Below are 21,200 nucleotides of genomic sequence, written 5' to 3' on the forward strand. Positions count from 1 at the left end.
CGTTTGCATGGTGATGGACCACCGAGGTGAAGTTTTGTTGGATTCCCATCTTGGCACACCAACTCTGGAACTTTATGTCTTCGAACTTCTTGCTGTTGTCCGAAATCAATACTTTGTGGAGTTCGAATCTGCAGACGATACTCTTCCAAAAGAAATTCTACACATTCCATGTTATGGGCCCAGGCGTAGGATCTCGTCACGGGTCGGTCCACGAGGAAAACTCCTAGCCTTCCCTTGCCCTTCCCTTTGCGTGCTAACCCTATTGTGGCAAACTAGGGGGTGATTTGTCCAAGAGATCACCCTAACTCTCCTAAGCTCTTTCTTGATCGAAAATTCAATGCCTTTATTCCAATTCCAAGCTCCTTTAAATAGGAGATTACAAGAGGGTTTCCTTGTTGTATTCGGCTAGGATAATCCATCTCTTAACGAAACTCAAACTCCTACTTCTAATGGTAATTAACTTCCTATTTCTATCGGTAACACAACTCCTACTAAGAACAGGGGATAAGTAGATGGGATAAGGGATACAGTAAGGGATAAGGGATAAGGGATAAGGTAAGCTGGCGGTGAGTTGGCTAGAGTGGCAAGGTAAGTGGGCCCCTGATGAGCTGTCATGTGGGCCCCCCTTCGGTGCTGATGCCCTTCGTTGCTACTGCCGGCTGCGGTGGTTAGGCTCGCCTACGAGTGTGTCTACTGCTTCTATGTCTGCAACATTACACCCCTCTTGGACCACGAGCTTGTCCTCACGCTCGAATTCAGGATGGGTGTCGGAAAACACCGTCAAAGGAATCCTAGATAGATGGAATGGCTTTGCCCTCCTGGATCGGGTTCCCATGAAGGGGGTTCCTCTTCATCTTCCTCTTGTTTCACCAGGAAGCAGAAAAGCCTCTTGCACTTGTGCCCTACTGAGTAGAGTTCCTCGCAATTAAAACATTGCCCCCTCGCCCTACGTTCAGCCATCTCAGCCCTAGACAAGTGCTTAATAGGGGGTGTAACGACATTGCTCCCTATACTGGATGCTGATCTGGGATTGGTGCTTGTCTGTGGCTTCCGTTCTTGGCTGGCTGCTGAGTATGGAGCCACTTCGAGTGGTTCCGGGTATGCCCATGCTGATGAAGGCTGCCCCATACTGACGGTTCCGTGGTTGGGCTGTAGTTTGCGTTCGAAAGCGCATGCTAGGTTCATGGTTGTGACCAAGTTGGGAGGGTGTTGCATCTCCACGTCCACCCTTAGGGGTTCTGCTAGCCCCGAGGTGAACATATCCACCTGCTGGTCTGGGCGTACTGAAGAGGCTCTGGCGAGAAGGGTCTGAAATTACCGCTGGTACTCGATTATGGTCCCAGTCTGCTTGAGGTTAATGAATTCTCCCAAGGGGTTGCTCGTTAATGGGGGTCCAAACCGAAGGAGGCAGTATGACTTGAACTGATCCCAACTAAGTCCTGGTTCGTTCTGTTCCACTCGGTAGAACCAGAGTTGCGCTTCGTCTGTCAGATGGAACGCGGGCAGGCTGACTTTATCCTTCTCCTCCGTGCGCTGATTACGAAAGAATTGCTCGCAGCGGTACAGCCAGCCCAATGGGTCGCCGTTGCCGCTGTATGAGGGAAACTCAAAACGGCTATACTTGGGAATAACTGCGGCCGTCAGGGCAGCGATCTGTTGTTCGCTGGATGCCTCTGCCTAGTTCGGACGGCGATTGTTTGTGTTGGCGATTCCCTCATAACTCCTTTCTTTGTTGGAGAGGAATGCTTCCAGCAGGCGTCGCAGCTCCCGGACATCTTCCTTGACTTCACGAACCTCCATGCTGGTTTCTACTAGCCTATGTTCTAGTTCGTGGACCTTGGATGATAGTTGCTCCATATCGCCCATGACGTTAGGCTCTGATACCAAGTTGTTATGGGCCCGGGCATAGGATCTCGTCGCGGGTCAGTCCATGGGGAAAACTCCTAGCCTTCCCTTGCCCTTCCCTTTGCGTGTTGACCCTATTGTGGCAAACTAGGGGGTGATTTGTCCAAGAGATCACCCTAACTCTCCTAAGCTCTTTCTTGATCGAAAATTCAATGCCTTTACTCCAATTCCAAGCTCCTTTAAATAGGAGATTACAAGAGGGTTCCTTGTTGTATTCGGTTAGGATAATCCATCTCTTATCGAAACTCAAACTCCTACTTCTAATGGTAATTAACTTCCTATTTCTACTGGTAACACAACTCCTACTAAGAACAAAGGATAAGTAGATAGGATAAGGGATACGGTAAGGGATAAGGGATAAGGTAAGCTGGCGGTGAGTTGGCTAGAGTGGCAACGTAAGTGGGCCCCTGATGAGTTGTCGTGTGGGCCCCCCTTCGGTGTTGCTCAGTGCTACTGCCCTTCACTGCTGCTGCCGGCCACGGTGGTTAGGCTCGCCTACGAGTGTGTCTGTTGCTTCTGTGTCTGCAACATTCCAAGCTATGATGGATACCAGCTGCTCGACTTCCACCCACTTCGTAAAGTAGTCAACCGCAATGACCGAGAACCTCCTCTGCCCAGTCGTAGGTGGAAAGGAACCGAGGATATCTATCCCCCATCGTGCAAATGGCCACAAGCTGGTAAGGTACCTCAGATCGGCAACGGGCTGGTGTGGTATGTTAGCATGGCATTGGCACTTGTCACACTTCATTGTGAGCCAATAATAGCCTTGTCGAAACGCTTTCTGGGTGAGCACCCTGCCCCCTAGGTGTCCTCTATAGAGACCTTCACATATCTCGCATAGCACTTGGCTTGCTTCAGTTAGGCACAAGCAACGCAGATAGGGAGCGTGAATGACCAGCAGTACAGTTGCTCACCTATGATTACACAACGAGTTGACTACCACTCCACCCTCCGAGCTGCATTACGCTCTACAAGTAGAGTCTCGTGGCGCATAGTCAACAAGCGGATCCATCCAGCTCAGCTCTGCAACCAAAATGGGGTGACCTCTTCTACCACCCTTTCTGTGCTAGGGTGTGGCAAGTCTTCAATGTAGACTGTTCTCTTCGTAGTGTCCATCGCACCGACCAGCTTCGAGAGCGCATCAGCCTCAATGTTCTCAGACCTCGACACTTGCTAAATGTACCAAGAGTGGAAGTTGGGCAGGAGCTCTCTAACCTTAGCCAGGTAGGCCAACATGGCGGGCTCCCAAGCCTCGTACTCTCCATTCACATGGCTCGGCACTAACTGCGAGTCACTGCACACCACGAGATGTTTTGCACTGACCTCCTTCGCCAACGATAGCTCGGCTACCAGCGCCTCATATTCAGCTACATTGTTCGGCACTCGAAACGCGAATCGAAGGGCGTACTCCAACTTCACCTTGCTAGGCCCATAGAGGGTCAGCCCAACTCCGCTTCCACGTTGGTTGGACGATTCATCCACTCGGAGGATCCAAGGCTCCTCATCCCAAGTCGAGACGGGTGTCGCACTGGTTAATGCCTCCGAGGTGGTCACGAGCTCAACAACTGCAGGGGTCAACGTGCTGAACGTACACTCGGCGACGAAGTCAGTCAGGACTTGTGCCATGATCATTGGTAGGTCGCTCCCATTTCATCAACATAAGCTTTGATTTTATTTCCAATTAAATTAGCAAAAATTTTATTTACAAGGCGCTGGTAGGTAGCTCCAGCGTTCTTGCTAAGGTCTTTGTTGATCATTTCAGATCAATTTATTGTAGGCCATACTAAGAGGTGGGCTCTGGATGGACTAGAGTGGGAGTGCTTGGAAGAGTATCAAGTGGAATTACTGGAGAAACTGTTCGAGGAAAATGAAATTAAGGAAGCCATTTTCTCTAATGGATAGATCCAAGACTCTTGGACCTGATGGATTCATAGTGGCTTTTTATCATTGTTGGGAGATAATTAAGAATGAATTGATGAAAGTGTTTAGGGAATTCCACAGAAGGGGAGTAATCAGCCCAGAGATGAATTCAACCTTCTTAGCCTTGAACCCAAAGAAACAAAATGCCACCTAGCCAGGACATTTTAGACCTATAAGCTTAGTGACTAGCATCTACAAGGTAATTGCCAAGGTGCTTTCTCTAAGGCTTAAAAAGGTGTTTCCCCCTCTCATTTCCCATTACCAAGGGGAGTAATCAGCCCAGAGATGAATTCAACCTTCTTAGCCTTGAACCCAAAGAAACAAAATGCCACCTAGCAGGACATTTTAGACCTATAAGCTTAGTGACTAGCATCTACAAGGTAATTGCCAAGGTGCTTTCTCTGAGGCTTAAAAAGGTGTTTCCCCCTCTCATTTCCCATTACCAAGGGGCCTTTGTCCAAGATAGACAAATTATTAATCAAATCCAAATTGCAAGTGAATGTGTAGAAGCTCAAAAAAAGGCTAAAAAGGAAGGTTGTGGCAATTAAATTGGATCTGGAGAAAGTTTATGACCTTGTAGATTGGGACTTTTTGATAAACATTATGAGGTGTGAATTTGGGGATTTGTGGTGTAAATGGATCAAAGGCTGTCTACAAACTAATCATTTTTCTATTCTAGTTAATGGAACAGCAATTGACTTTCAGATCCAAGGTTTAAGACAAGGAGATCCCCTCTCTCCCTTTCTCTTTGGTGGCTGAGGTCTTAAGTAAGTTAATTTCAAAGGCTAACTCCTTGCAATTGGTTAAAGATTGGACAATTGGGAGAGATAGAGTTTTAGTCACACACTTGCAATTTGCAAATGATATTCTTGTTTTCAGTTATGGAGAGGACCGAGAAGGTGTGGAAAACATGAAGATGGTTGTGAGTCTTTTTTAAAGGATCTCCAATTTGAGAATCAATTGGTCTAAGGGTCTAGTGGTTGGCATCAATTTGGAAGAGGTTGTTTTGAGTGCAATGGCTGATTTGTTGGGATGTGAAAAAGGAGAGTGGCCCTTGTGTTATTTGGGTTTGCCTCTTGGTGGAAATCCTAGATAGATGAGATTTTGGAATCCAGTAGTGGAAAGGTTAGAAAAAAAGGTTGGCAAGTTGGAAAAGGAATTATATCTCAATGGGTGGAAGAATTACTCTGATTAAATCTACCTTTGCTAATCTTCCAGTCTATTACATGTCGGTCTTTAGGATGCCCCAAGCTATGGTAAAAAAACAATTGGGAAAATCATGAGGGACTTTTTGTGGGAGCTTGGGGAAAGGAAGAAAGACCATTTGGTTAGGTGGGAAAAGGCTAGGCAATTGAAAGGTGAAGGGGGTTCGGGGATTGGAAATGTAAAGATGAAGAATGTGGCTTTATTGAGTAAATGGTTGTGGAGGCCTAAAGAAACTGAGAAACTATGGACTATAATTATCTCAAGTATCTATGGGCTGTCAAGCAATGGTTGGGATGCAAGCTATTTGCGTAGAGCTACGTTGGCTGCTCTGTGGAAGGCCATTCATGATATTCTTCCCTTGTTTCTTCCCCACATAAGGTATGATTTGGCTTCAGGTCAGAAAATCAGATTCTGGGAGAACATTTGGGTTGGGGAATCCCCCTGCCTGTGGTTTTCCCTTCCTCTTTGCTCTTTCCAGCCTCAAGGGAAAACCTATCAGTGACTTCATCAGTTCATTCTCTTCATTTTCTAACCTGAATTGGAATTTGGGCATTACTAGAAATTTGAGAGAATCTGAAGTCTCTAATGTCTCCGCTTTGATCAACTTGCTAAGTTCAATGGTTTTGCGGAACAGTTGGTTCAGACTCTAGAGTTTGGGCTCTCAACCAGTCAAGGTCATTCTCTTGCAAACCACTTCTGAATTCCCTCCTCCTCTCCTTTTTTCCCTGTCAAAGAGATCTGGTGTCAGCCCATCCCTCCTAAAGTCAGTGCCTTCTGTTGGGAAGTGTTCCATGGCTCCATTAACACTTGTGATTTGCTTCAGAAAAAAGACCAAATTGGTGCTTGTCCCCGTTCCTTATGTAAGCTACACAATGAGACTGCCTTTCATCTTTTAATTTCCTATCCTTTCGCTAACTACATTTGGGAGTGGTTTTCCACTCTATTCGGTTGCAGTTGGACTCCTCCTGTTAATCTGGACAGATTCTTTAGTTCTCATACTTTCAGGTGCTCTAAAAGAAGGGGTAGAATTATGGGAAGGTGCACTAGAGCAGCAGTGGTTTGCACAATTTGGGAAGAAAGAAATTTAAGGATTTTTTTATGACAAGGAAAGAAGCAAAGAAACTTTGATCGAAGTGATATCTCTAAGAGTGGCACATTGGGTGAAAACATTAAAGTTGTTTGCTGACTTTAAGACAAAAGACTCTTCAGATCTTCGGGAACAATTGCTAACACTGCTTCTAGAAAATCTAGAACAAATGATGTTGGGTCCCCTCCAGTAACTGGATAGAGGAAATTAAACTTTGATGGTAGCTGAAATCCTGGACCATTGGGTATTGGTGGGGTGATAAAGGAAGAGAATGGGAACATTTTAGCCATATGCTTGGGTCCTATTCAGCATGGTGGTGTGGTGAGATCAGAACTGATGGCAGCAGTGTATGGTGTTGAAAAAGCCAAAGAAATGGGGATTAACAGGCTGATTATTGAAGGGGACTCAAAAGATTGTTGTAAACTGGCTGAAAAGGGGGGAAGGAATAATATGGAAGCTAAGAAATGAACTCAGGCGCTTCAAGCAGATATCTAAAGACATGTTGATCCAAGTTAGATGAGCTAGGAGATCAGCTAACAGTAATGGCTGATGGGCAAGCTAAACAAGGGATTCAACGACAATCTATATTCGGGGCTGGTTTGTAATTAGTGGTTTTCTTCTCTTGGGCTTATCCTTCTGCCCACAGCTTCTTGATGTATATGCTTTTTTAATCTAATCAATAAATAAATTCTGTGTTGCTGATCAAAAAAATTACCAAATAAACAGGAAAATCAGTACACCACTTAAAGCAGCATTAGAAGGTCCAAAAGATAAATCACATACCTCTGCTTTTCTGAACCATCAGTTTTATTGGCATGGTCACTGAGAACTACCATTTCTTCTGTGGTTCCTTCAGAGTCCCCTTAAGTATTGGAACCAAATAAACCATAAAGATAAAATATTCATCAACCAATAAATAGAAAACCAAATATGACTGAACTAAAGATAATACCTTTTCTGTGCAGCTTTGAAGCTTGTTCCTTTTTGACCATCCTGGAGGAGAAATTCTCATCGCCATCCTTTTTCTTGACATCATTCATATGAACTACCAAGACAGGGAAAAACAACTTAGCCCATTTTTCCTCTTTTTTTCGAAAAATAACAGACAAACCACTATCTCTGTTACATGGACTGAGATTGGGCAAATCCCTCAAACTTCAAGAATGTGGTGGCAAAAGGTGATTCACAGGTGGTAGCAGGGTGGTTAAAATACAACAGCATGGGCTCATGGAAATTGAAAACATCATTTTGCTGGATTGAAAGATCAGTTAGTCGTTTTGCAAATACTTTGGTCAGACAAGGAAATAATTGAAATAAACTGTTTTGAGGGTGTAATGCAGGGCACGCAAATAGCAGCCAACTGGGTGGATGAAATGGGCCTAAGCAAGCTGGAAACAAACTACAAAGTACAAACCCATCAGTTTGTTAGTTTGAGACTTAGCTTTGGTTTGACCAACAAAATAGCTTGGACATAACTTAAAATACATTAATTAATCAATACAAGCATAAATAGAATTGTTTTATAAGTGGCTGTGATTGTACCATTAGGCAAAGACTAGAGGAATTCAGCAATAACCCTAGTAAAAAAATAAAAGGGAATGTGGAAAACAACAGAAGATGTTAGGGAGAGAATGACGGAGACTGTTCAAGTTGATGTTAGGGAAGTTGAGAGTTTGGACGAGAGGATGAAGGTGTTGCAGGCCAGCTTGATTGGTAGATTCATGGGAGTCAACTCCGATGCCAAGAAAGTCGAGGCTTGGGCAACATTTGAATGGGGAAATGAGAAGGTAATGGAGGTAAAAACCTAATGGAGGTTTGTTCTTGTTTATGTTCTTCAATAGGAGAGAGGCTGATTGGGTGCCAAAGATGGAAGGTGGCATGTTCTGTGGATTGGGGTGGTAGGCATTCCACTGCATGCTTGGAGTCTAACTACATTCAAAGCAACTGGGGAAGAATGTAGCAGATTCCTTATGGTTGATGTATGAACAAAAAGTGGGAGAAGTTAGATCTGGCAAGAATGTTAGTGGAGGTGGTTGACGTATTAGGTGTTCCATGTTCCGAATCAACTGAAACTTCAATTTTCTAGGGAGGTTTATAACTTAAGAATTTTTGTTGAATGAGAGGACTCGACTTTTCTAAGGGCAGATCTGGTAGGCAATAGTGAGAAGGGTGTTTTGGAGGTTGTGGGGGGAGAAACCAGTAAGGCTTTCCAGGAAGATGGACCAAAGGCAGGAAGGGAGAGGAAGAGGTGGCTTGAGGTGGAAGATGATAATGTGTTAGGGTCAAAGGGTAAAATCGATATTGTGGATGAGAGAAATAAAGGGGAGTTGGATGAGGCAAGGGGCAAGGACCGGATTGCGGTCTTCAGTGGAAGGACACATGGAAGAGGGAGGCGAAGAGAGATTGGACTTAGGTGGATTTGAAAGGAAATGTTGGGGAATGGAGAGAACTGAACAGTAACCGGCAGGCTCGAGAAGAATTGAAAGGCCGAAGGGGTTTCACTCCCCAATGGTGAAGCTCAACCAACTTAAGAAAGGTGATCGGTCCAGCTGTTAAAGGGTTTCAAAAGTAAAAGCTTTCAAATGTAAAAGTGTCCTAAAAGGTTGAGGAATTCTCATGGAAAGAGGAATTGAAATACTAAAGGGAGAGCGAGAAGTGGGTTTTGGTGATTGCCACTTATGACAGATCTAGGATGAAGAAGCTAGTGTCAAAGAGCTTGAGTGTTTTGAAGGACAACATGCTTGTTTGCAGAAGTGAAAGCTATGAGGTTGAAGTTTGAATCATGTGAGTATTGTTGATGTTTAGGAGGCGGTTAGGACTGATCATTATAAACAAGTAAGTAATGTTTTATGGTTTGGTTCTATTTTGGTTGAAATACAATATGCTTCGTGCCAAAAGAGTAGTTACAAAGATGGTGTTCCAGTTGGTGGAGGATTATGAGGAGTAGGAGAGAAGGAGGACGCATACTCAGGATACAAGGGAGAGTGGTGGATGCAAGGGGTGAAGTGAATGGTAACAAGGCTTTAGCAGGAAGAAGTGTTGCAAATAGGGGTGACGAAAGAGAGTTGGAAGTTAGTCATACTCTATGGAGATTGATAGAGAAGGTGTGGCATCAGAGATGGCTTCTGCAGTTGAAAACATTGAGAAGTTTTGTTCTGAGGTGATAATTGGAAAGTTAGGAGTTGATTTAGGCCGGAGGAGGGATATAAGCGACAATATAGAAGTTACTAAGCTGAGGTGATGGAGGTGCAAAAAATAATCTCATTATACAAGCAACCCCCATATTATGCATGTTACGAAAGTCTTTTCCCATTTAAAAGGAGGCCTAATTGGGGCACGTCCTACTAACAAATACAAAAGGTGGTACAAGAGAAAAGGAGTTAAAATCAAATCTTCTTGTCATACTGTTTCAGTTGGAGCAATTAAGATTGAGTCAACTCTAAGAATGGACAATCAATTGGTGGTTAATCCCATTGAGAAGCTTGAGGCTAGAGTTTAGAATTGAGGAAGATGAAAGGGAGGTTGGAGGAGATGTTGAAAAGAGGAGTGGTGAGAACCCATCGGAGGAGAAAGAACAGAAGACTGGTAGTGTGGAAATTGAGAAATGGGTGAGAGGGATGAAGGGATAGGATATCCATCACATGGACGCCCAAAGATTGCGGAATAAGGGGCAAATTTCAAAAAAAAATTCTCTCCCTCCAACTGGGAATCGCATTCCCTATTTAGAAAATCATATTTTCAACGATCATTCTTGAACCATAAACTGAACCAGATCTGAACCAAAAGGAGTAGGGAGGGACTATACCTGATACAGAGAAGCAGTATCTCCCAATGGAGGTGTTCACACCCAAAGAATGATCCAAAGTCTGCTCCCATTGAAGATGGCGCAGTGTAGGGTAGAGCAGAATCAGTAGTGTTCTTCCAAAAGAACTTGACCCTTCGCAAGAATCAACTGGATGGCTTGTGAATACAGCTCCAACCAATCTTTTCTCCAAAAGATTGGTATCAAGATAAAATCTTGATTTCTCCCAAGAACTGGAGATCGAACTGTTGGAGGCGGCGGCTACAGGAAGGAGGTGGCAACAGAGTATTTGCAGGGTGGAGATTCTCTCTTCTTGTGATTTCAGCTCTGAAGAGAAGAACGTGTATTACTTGCATGTCTAAAGGCTGCCGCCCCCTCCTCCTTTTAAAATCTCAAAGAAATCAGCTCCTAATCCCATTAGGAGTTGGAGATCCAAATCATATTTGAATTAGAAGTCCCTTTAAGTGATAAGGGATAACTCTTATCTTATCTGCAGATCAGATCAGACATCTCCTAATCTAATTAGGAGGCTTCCAGATCTAAATCTCATTTAGATCTTGAACTCTCTAAGTGGATAGGGTCTGGCCCCAATCATATCATCTGATCCATCTCAGAATTCGCCCCTTTAAATGACTAATCAAATTAGCCCAGTTCGAAATGGGCTTAAGGCCCATTTAAGGTTATATATTCACTTAGACTTCCAAACTGTTGCCCAGTTGGGCTTCCTTGTATGGCGTGGGACCCTAACATTGATCTACACATCAGCCACATGGGTTTGGCCCAGCCTTTGTTACAAGGCCTGGCCGAATACACTGTTATAGACAGTGCACCCCCTGAAAACCATCTCATGGTCTCTATGGGCCCAACACTTACCCTAAGTGGTCCCTGGGCCAAGCCACCTTGTAACACCCAAGGACTGTGGGCAGATGCAAGATTAGCCCATCAGGTATTATCCTCAATGGTCTTACACTTAACCTCTCAGCCAATAATGATCATACACTGCCCGACAAGAGAGGACCTCTCCCTCGACTGCAAGGAACAGTGTTGCACTCCCTGCTCATATGGATCCCGGGAATTAAAACATTTTGCAAACCTTTTAGAAACCATAATATATATACTTTTATATCTCATAAAATATATTTTGCAAAAACAAATCTCAACGATTGAAATCGGCTGCCAGCAGTCTTGGTTTCGATCAGTGAGAGTGCATCCCCGATCATTACCTTTGTCCGACAAAGGGGCTAATCCTGTCACTATGATCACCCACTCAAATGAATTATCAGACTATCCCAACATACTCAGGTTTTGACCCCCGCTAAGGATCTCACTGAATGTTATATCAAAGACAGCTCAATCCGACACCTAGTGCAATATCATAATCGAGTCTAGGGGTCAGGTGTAACTTTCCAATTTTGACCATCGATCTCCAAGGTCCAGAGCAATACTGGAAATCTGGTCCAGTTCAAAGATTCAATTAATCCTACACTGTATGAGCTTAGGGTCTCACCCTGGCAACTGAGACAGGCCACCCCAACCGACTTGGTGGCACCATAGTGTCAACCTTGTCAGGATAGGTCTCCCCAGACCGACCCACTAGCTGTGAACATTCTAAACTAACACGAGACTCATTAAGTGTCCAGTTTAAGGGTATTACACAGAAACATACCAAGGGAACATGAATCAAACATGCACTTTTATTCATTTACAATAAACTCATAAAGTACATCATCTTGATTAAAGCTAAGGGCATACAAAACTGTCTAACAAGGGATATTGAGCTAGGTAGATCTTTAGGCCTATGGTTCCTGGGTGGAGAGGTGTTTGCTCGTAGAGCATTTGCTAAACTCGAGAGAAGGTGCAAGAAGGGAATGAAGAAGACTGTAGGTGGGAAAGGTGGAGAGGTTTGGGATGAGGAAGTTGAAGGGAGGGAGGATAAGTTTGTTGAGGAAGAATAATAGTAGCGTATCTGATTAATGGGGTTCTTCCAAGTCTGTCTTTTGAAAGTGTGGTCATCAGTAGTTTGGAGAGAGTTTTCTCAGAAGGTCTTGATTAGAGCAATTAATGTTTTTTTTGTTTGGTGTAATGGAATTCTTGGATTCTTGTCTCCTTTCTTTTTTTTTATCAATAACTTTGAAAGAATTTCATTAATTAAAATACTTTAGGATACAACAAGATGTTGCAAAAGAAATCAGCTTAGTAAGCTCACCCAAGACAGATTTACAAATGTGCCCAAAACATATGTGTTCTTTGGACCACTTGCTTTTCTAATCTATCTGCCAAACTGTTGGCAGATCTCCTAACCCATCCCACCTGGATTGACATGTTCCTTGACATCCATTTAAATCTTCGAAAATCATTCTTCAACTGCCATGTCATCCCTTCCCCTTTCTGCAACCATTTTATCACTACTTTTGAGTCTCCCTCGATGATCAGTCTACTAATACTCAACTCTTTAGCCTTCTCAACCCCATATGCTGTAGCTAGAAACTCTGCCCTTGCCATATCACCCTCCTCGTCAGGACCGAAATACAGAGCAATAATGAATCCATTTTCATCTCTAATGGCCCCCCAATGCCTGAAGGGCCTGGGTTACCCACACAACTCCCATCAAAGTTCAGCTTCTTCCAACCATCTGTTGGAGGGGACCAAGCCTCAAAAAACTGTTGTCTCATAGATGATGCTGCAACGATAAGTCCCCAAACCCTGAAAAAGTCTTCTTCCTTAAAAGTTCAAAACAGCTTCAAGCTTTTTACCCAATGCGCCACCCTCAATGCTATTGTTTCAACTAAAGCTTCATTGCATTTTTCTTTACTTTCAAATATTCTATCATTTCTTTCCTCCCAAACGGTCCAAAGTATTGCTGCTCTAGTACACTTCCAAAGAATCCTACCCCTCCTTGTCTTGCCACTGATACCATTAGGGTTGAATAAGCCTTCCACCCTGTCAAGAGATGATCACCTGCACCCAAAAAGGGAAGTAAACCAATTCCAAATAAAACTAACAAAAGGGCAAGATATTAGAAGGTGGAAAGCAGTCTTACCGCTCAATTTACACAGGACACACCAGTTAGGGGACAAGCACCAATTTGGTCATTTCCTTTAAAGTACATCAAAGGTATTAATACAACCATGAAAAACTTCCCAACAAAAAGCACTAATTTTAGAGGGAGTAGGAGGGCACCAAATTTCTTTGACTGGGAAAGGAAGAGAAGATTGTGTGGCAACCAATGAATGTAGAAAGGATTTACAAGAAAACGACCCATCTGAATTAGGACCCAAAATCCTAGAATCTGACCCACCTTCCCCCAAAAATATTGAATTAAGCAATCCTAACAGCTCGGACACTGCAAGAAGTTCAGACTCTCTAAGGTTCCTGTTAAATCCAAAGTTCCAATTCAACCCTGGAAGGTGAGATGGTTGACTTAGGAAATCTGAAATAGGCTTACCCTTGAACCTGGACAGATCACAAAGAGAAGGAAATTTCTCACCCAAAGGAGTATCCCCAATCAACACATCCTCCCAAAATCTGATTTTACTACCAGAAGGCCATCCATGATGTTCTTCTTGTCTCCTTTCTGCCGTGTTAAGGTGCTGCAAAGAAAAGACTGATAAACTTGTACTATATTAAAAGTCCTAATGGGTTTTCCTAGGAGCCAGCCTCCCAAACCATAAAATTGTAGGAAAGATTTAACTTCATTCTTTCATTACTCATTAAAAGAGTTTTTACAATGATATGTAGATGTATGTCAAACCTCTTTGAGATCTACAAGATAATCTTTCTAACAAGTGTAACTAAACAAGGAAATACTTGCTAACAAAGAAAAGAACTTCAAATTTAAATAAATCTAAAAGGTTTTCTCAATTTCTATCAAATCCTTGAACAAATTGATGGCAAATCAAATCTTTAATTGATTTAACTAAGATCACTATCATATCCTACTTGAGCTGGCCAAAACTGCAAAAATGGGCCCCGAGTTCATGGGATGTCCAGGATGTGGGCTGCAAGTATGGGTTGTGAGACCCAAGGCCTAGGACCATGCCTTCTTTTCAGTTCATTTCTTCTTTGTATCAGGGTGATTCCCCAATTAAACAATATGAAAAGTGTAAGGAGAGTAGAATTAAAAGGGATTAGGCAGCAGGGACTAGCCTAACTGGAAAATGGTTCAATGGAACATACCAATTTGTACTTCACTCTTTTTATTTAGTTAATAAAACCTTAAACAGTTATTGCTCAAAAAAACAATTCTAAAACAAATAAAATTAGAAAGGAATCTGTAATTTTATTTGATTAATAAAGTTTTAAACAGTAATTCATCAAAAAACTGCCTCTAAAACAAATAGAATTAGTAAGGAATCTGTACTAAAAAAGTCTGAACTAGCTAAAGTGAAAAATATTAACCTTGATTTGCCCTTGAATGGCGCTGCTCTAGGGGAAGACGATGCATGGCATATTTAACCACAACTTTCCTACCACCAATAGATGCACCATTTTTGAGCTCGATAGCACGGTTAGCATCTTCCTTGACAGCACTGCAAGAAGAAGAAATCAGTAATAGTGTCAGTAACAGATTTTGATGCAGTCCACATGAAGAGTATAAACCACAGAAAGCATCAGCAGAAGATATGGAATAGACATCCTGTTTCTTTATGGGTGATACTAGTATTGATAAGAATCACACAAACAGCATTTCCAAAAAATAATTGGTAAGCATTACAGACCCAATAAGAAGCATAAAAAAGGATTTACAGAGGAATCAAACAGGAGCAATCCAATCACTCCTGCAGCTTTCAGAATTGACCGCTTAAACAACTTAATAATAGAAGTCCGGAAAAAGCTAGCATCATCTCTTATCTTTAACAGTTTGACTAGCCTCAGATAGCAAAATCTAAAGATAACCACCACAACAATAGCATCTTTGACTGGGCCATATATACAGATTTTTTTAGAGAATCATAAAACAAAGATCAACTGCTACTGCTAGTTCTTAGACCTGTTATGGGGGGACAGAAGCAAAACCCTGAAGAGCACATGTGATTTACAGGTATTTCAGGCCTGGATGTAAGGAACCTTGGCCTTTCCAATAGCAAAGAAACTGCAATTGGACAGAATAAAATAGTAAACATCTCATTTAGAGGGATCTGGTTATCAGCAAGCCCTTCAGCAAAAACCAGACAGTATACCTAGAAGTGGCACTTGAAAAGACTTAGGCCCCGTTTGGCGCGTCTTTCTGCACGGTATGTCAGCTATTTACAAGCTTGGCAGACCGCAATTCGGTCTATTCCCGTTGGTTCGCGGTAGATCTAGCCGCCAAAAGCCGATGCACTAAAAAGACGCGAGAAGCCCAAAACAGGCGATTTTTGGGAAGCTCCAAATAGATCTTTTGCGTTTTTTTCTATTTGTCTTCGCGTGGAAAGACACACCTTGACCAAACAGGCTTCAGGCTGCTCAAATCACAAAAGCACAATGCGTCTTTTGACTGTCAGAGCTACCAGAAAATCTTCCCAAAAAGACTTGCCAAATGGCCCCTTAAACTGAGAAGAATCTCTCCCAATGGTATTTGTTGTTTGGCCTTCCTTTTCTAGAGAGGGTTTTGATTCACATTTTCTCATTGGGTGAACTAGAAAATGGTAATTCTAAGTTCAGATTTTATTGTTTCTTAATAAAGCAAGTAGATCATGTTAATGATAAAAATGGGGGTTTTGTTCCTTTGAATTTATATTGTCTTCTCTTTTGTATTCTCTACCCTTTAGTCTTTTAGACATTCTATCAAAAAGGATAGATCTATTTTATATGGATATGTCATTCAGATGGATATGATACCAGCCAACTTGTTAATCAATAGATTTCTATTCAGAGTGAGTATATTCAGTCATGGATTCTTATTCTCGGAAGAATTTGATGGTTGTTGCTACTTATTCTTTGTTTCCTGATAAAGTTAATAAACTTTATAAAGAAAAATACCAGTCAATCTCACTCCCTATACTTACAATTGGACAAATCCAAATCCACGGTGTGCATTCGATCCTGTGAACAAGCCATGAGAAAAGGTTAGAAAAACAATATATGAATGCCACAAAAAAAAAAAAAAAAAGATAGGAGTAAATAGCAAACGCACTACAACAACAAGCAACAAGTTAGTCCATCTAATAACTACATGTCAATAGATTACCTGTTAAGATGCTCAAGTTATAGTACACAAGAGTCAACCCAAAACTCCGACATTATAAGAGGTAATAGCAAACTCTAGAACTGGTCACTATAGTATGTTAAATGTAGGTATTTCTTTTTTTCTCTATGAATTGTTGAACTAAGCATGTTTTGATGCAAAAGTAGTACCAACTGTGAAGCCTCCAACTTATGAACACAATGTAAAAGGCCATTACCCAATATTGGTCCCAACTATCTGCCATCTTGGGAGGGATGGACTGGATACGGACCTAACCTTTAGCTCTCTTTTCTTTTTCGTTTTTTTTTTTGATAAATAATACTCTTTTCTTTTTTTAAATGGGAAAATAATGGCCACTCTCGGAATGAATCCCAACTCTCACATTTCTCAGCCTGAGATTTTTTTTTTTTTGATGAATGAATATAATTTATTAAAACAGAAATATGACAGCCTGAGATTTTACCATTACACCAAACAGTTACAGTAATGGTGTGCATTTAATTTACACACCAAAAGTTACAGTCATAGCGGTATGATCTTAACAAAATCAATTGAATGCAAAAGTACTCCCTAGATTCTACCACACTAGTTCCACTTAAGATAAGCATAAGTAGCTAATTCCCATATAGTCCCGTGAAACAACTAATGCAATATAAATAGCAACCAATAAATCATCAAAGGAGAATTCATGTATTTCAGTACCCGGGCCGGCAGAGTTTTCCCTGGATACAAAAGAAAATAATACCATACATCTCATACCAAGTAAACTACAATGTTCAATCACTGGAAATAGACAAGAAGAATTAAAAGTTTATCAGCGATAGAAACACATTTACTTACCCTTTTTTGTCACCATGAAGCAGCGTCTTATTGGACCAACCTCGCTAAATGTTTCTTCCAACTGAAGTATGAATAAAAACAGAAAAGAAGATTTCGCAACCATTCCAAAGCAGAACAAAAGAATGATTGAGCTCTCAGAAACCCGAAACAGAGACTAATTTAAAACACGATACGCTTACCTGCGAGTTAGTGAACGAATAGGGCAGGTTGCTGACGAATATCGTTGATGGGGAATGACCGCTATCCTCTTTCGGCTTGAGCCCTTCACCACTCTCCTGCATCCTTTTCTTCTTCCCCATATCACCTGAGTGACTGTAACGGAGAAAATCAAACCAAGACCGATAATACAAGTATTAATTAGCGGGAGAAGGATCAAAGTTCAGGTGTTCTCGTCTTCTTATTCTCTCTACGGTTGCAGTGTCGCGCCAGCAACGCCGAAACCCTCGCCTCTCTTTAAAAACCCTGCATTTTTTCTTATGCTTTTTGAGGGTTTGTTTGGAATGATCAAATTTCTTCAACAAGGCCCTATCCGTACTTCGCGACTATTTTTTAAAGGATCTGTTTGGAATGAGCATATTGATTCAATAAAATCAACTTATATCTTGCGACACATCAATGAAAAAAGGGGTAAAAACAAACAATACCGTACTTATGAAAAAACGAAACAAACAAACCCTTAAATGCCTTAGCCACAAGACTCACAACAATAAATCAAAGGCCTTGATTTTCTGCTTTAGCCCTGCGCTACGACATTAACTCGCTACAAAATTGCCACATGTCCAGATGAAGAACCAATTGTCCCCCAGAATATTTATCAAAAGCTCGATCCGGTATGGTCCGACCCCGACTACCAACTATTTTTTTCCCTTTAGGTTGGATAATCCAATTATTTGTTCATCTATCTCTATCAAAAAATTAAAAGGCCTACAAGCCAAGGCCTAATGGATTGCCTTAACTTGGTTTAGGTCATTTCACCCATTAAGTAGGTGTTTGGCATCGATGCTACAGACACTTCATAAAAACGATGCTGGGTATGTAGAGTTATAAGTATTTGAAACCGGTGCTGTTATATAGATTGTTTTTTGAGAAAACAGCAATAGTTTTGTTTGGTATCAGTGTTGTATAACTGTTTTCAGTATTGGTCTATATTATCCAACGTCCAAGATAATATCACATTATTGCACTAATGGCATCAACGTATTGTTTTCTCAAAAAACAATGAATTTGGCATTACTCTAGACCACACTTTCCTGATTTCCAAAGGCATGGTCTAGAGCAACTTTTTTTTTAACGGTACTAAACGAGAGGGCATTTTTCTGAAACACTATTTTCTTTGATGTAGTGTCTACGTGGCACTGTTTTCTCTGAAAATGACATCAATGCCAAATATCACCTATAAAGGTTAAAAAAAAAAAAAGACTTAAACCAAAAGTTTTTCCTAAATACTAAAACCTTCCCTCGCTTTTTAGTTGGTTCCCTTAGGTATACACGTGGATTTGATTCATGCAACCACAAATATCGAGGAGGGGTTACTAGTGTGTATCACAACACCTCACCTTTGTTAACAAATTGTGAAGATTAGTTTGCTTATAACATCATGGGCGGATAAGACTTTTTAAAACTCAATATTGCCTCTATGCGATGTCAAATTTTTTCTCATTGCCTTTTGATGATGTGCGATTTGGCAATTCCCTGTTGGCAGGTGACTCAGATGTCAAGATAAGTATATCAACAAGCTGTGTACTTCTCTAGAGAAACCTGCAGGGGAACAATATTAGAGTGTCTGAGTTGCTTTACCTAGGGTGGGCACGCATATACTTAAGTTAGTAAATTGGAGATTTTTGAGATAGCTAAATAGAAGAGAGATGCGAGAGCTAAATTGCCCTATATATAGGTGTTATTTGGCATGGGCTTTATGCACAGCGTCTGAAATCTCCGAGATATCATGGTTGGCTAAGCTGAAGTCTTCAGAGGTAGTAGCGCATATAGACCAGGCTTTGTGCCTCCAAAATATTTAGTGCAGGAATTGACTTCCGGAAGACCCAGGAGTGACAAGATCCACACACGGATGGGGTTGGCAAGTACGTATCGCAGGTCGCCACTTGGACCAGTAACGATGAGATACCACCGATCGGCCCTTGACATGGTGTTCCTAGCCGCCTTACTGAGGCGCCTAAGTTGTAAATGTGGTTGCCAATTAGTGGGTAGAGGTAGGTTGCAAAGTTGATAGAGGTATATCGCCAGGTCAGCAAAAATAGGTTGCCAAGTCAGATTTTAAATAAGGAAAATCATTGCCTACGTGGTGTCAAAATGTCATCAAACTATTATAAGATGCCACGTCACATTGTCATGGAGGGCCAAATCTACCTTCATCACCTTCTTCTATTAATAATATAAATCGACAGAATTTTTCATTCGCATTTTCTTAATTTGGGGTTTCCCGGCGTACTTGCTATGGACTTGGACAATTTGAACTGGGGTTTTAGGAGTTTCCACGGAAAATACGGTAATTGGAGTGGGATCAGCTTAAGAACCAAAGCTATATTTACTTGATACTCATTTGTTGGGATTTTGATGGTTCAAAAGCAGGTGGTATTTGTTTTTTATTTATTTTTTACACAAGGATTTTTTTTTATTGTAAGAGAATTGTTAGGATTTCCTGCTCGGTAGCTGTGCAGGAGTTTTCTTAAAAGAACCACAACACCCCTTCAAAGTTGTGGTAGTTTAGAACGAAATCTTTACATTGTCGGATTGCTTTATGTTCTTTTTGGATCGGAGTTTGAATGCTTAATCTCAAACTGACCTTGATTTTGCCATTCGTTCTTATGCTACTACTAATAGGCTTAGTGAAGGGCAAAAAGGTCTGGCTTTCCCAAGTAAGAGTAACTACACATGGTTGATGAATTTGATAATATTGGTGTTTAACTTTGAAAATTTAAAGAGTATAAAAGGGCTAAAAAGTCTTTTACTAATTTGTCACACATATCAGGGTATTATTCTGACAAGGGAGGTTTAGTCTTCTTAAAAACATAAGAGAAGGTATTAAGTACTTATCGGAAGCTTCAAGGGAGGTTTAAGTCCTTTTACCCTCAGAAAGCTTAGCTTCCATCGGTTAATCCGATCTCATGCTATTCAATATTCACTTACTTGTTTTTTGGTAAATTGCTGACACCCTCTAAATTTTTTGACATTGTTTCAGGTAGACCCTTCTATAAGAATTCTCTAACAAAGAGCCACAAAATGTCTAAAATACTCATGTAGTTATTTTTTATCAAAATATATATTTTTTTAATATTTCTTCATATCAATCATTGGCTCAAACCCGATCTCTTTGTCTGAAATTGATTTTTTTTTTTAAATTTATCCTTCATATCAATCACTCAAAGATAAAGTTATAGCTTTGAACTTTTTTTTGACGCTTGTAAATTTTTTTTTTTAAATCCAGCCGCAATAATAATTGTGTGGGTATTATGAGCATTTTCAGACCTCTTATTAGAGGCCTATTTGCAATTGTCAAAAAGTTAATAGGAGAAATTTCAACAATGATGGGAAACCTCAAAGGAGGTTGCAGCAATTTACCCTTTTTTAACCCGTATAAACCAAAGAGGGTGGCAAGTGGCAACGGAATTTGACTCCGAATCTAAGAGAACTTAATGACTTAATATCAGGTTTGCGTGACGTGGTTTTCTGTTTTTCTAGTATTTGAGGTTTGAACATAATTAAAAAAAAAAAAAAGTTTGAACATTTTGGTAGTTTACGCAAAAAAAAAAATGGTTTGAACATATTGGTTGGTGTTTAGTAACCAGAAAATAGGGTATTGTTTTTCAGACATTAGCTCTGGTTTGTGTTAACTTTTGAATCATACCTTTGAATTGTGATAATAGTTGGTTGGTAAGACCATGCACGAAAATGTAATATTCACTCATAAACAACTAAAAAAGCAAAGTTTTTTAAGCATTACATTACCCCCCCAAAAAAAACTACAAAGAAAAAGTTTAATGTCTTCATATATAAAAATCTATAAAAAATAACTTCTTCGAGAGCATTTACTTATTTTAAGTGGTGGGACCATACAATGTGCGGAAAATAAGCACTGTTTGGCAAAAAAATCATGCTTATTATGAAAATAAACACTTAAAAATATGCCAAATTGTGTGACTTTTTAATGCTTATTCAATAAATTTTTTATTTCTTTTTTAGGGACAAGGTTGTCTTCAATGTTTTGTTTGTTTTATGGGGACTACCCCATCTTCAAAAGAAGATCATTGTTCACT

General features: G+C 40.9%; 1 protein-coding gene across 1 annotated transcript in view; it reads right to left on the reverse strand.

The window, feature by feature from the left end:
• The window catches only part of LOC148850783 (RNA-binding (RRM/RBD/RNP motifs) family protein), a 42,837-nt gene extending 25,405 nt beyond the window's left edge, over positions 1-17,432 (reverse strand). Inside the window, exons 1-6 of the mRNA XM_088944879.1 lie at positions 17,106-17,432; positions 16,927-16,987; positions 15,908-15,944; positions 14,319-14,449; positions 7,071-7,163; positions 6,902-6,980 (exon numbers count right to left, since the gene is read on the reverse strand). Of these exons, the coding sequence (XP_088801005.1) occupies positions 6,902-6,980; positions 7,071-7,163; positions 14,319-14,449; positions 15,908-15,944; positions 16,927-16,987; positions 17,106-17,225 (521 nt within the window). The 5' untranslated portion in view covers positions 17,226-17,432. The remainder of the gene's footprint in view (positions 1-6,901; positions 6,981-7,070; positions 7,164-14,318; positions 14,450-15,907; positions 15,945-16,926; positions 16,988-17,105) is intronic.
• Positions 17,433-21,200: the final 3,768 nt, after the last annotated feature.

This window comes from Nelumbo lutea, chromosome 5, assembly GCF_056320005.1.
Source record: "Nelumbo lutea isolate HS-2025 chromosome 5, American lotus-T2T, whole genome shotgun sequence".
In the NCBI taxonomy this organism is placed as follows: Eukaryota; Viridiplantae; Streptophyta; class Magnoliopsida; order Proteales; family Nelumbonaceae; genus Nelumbo; species Nelumbo lutea.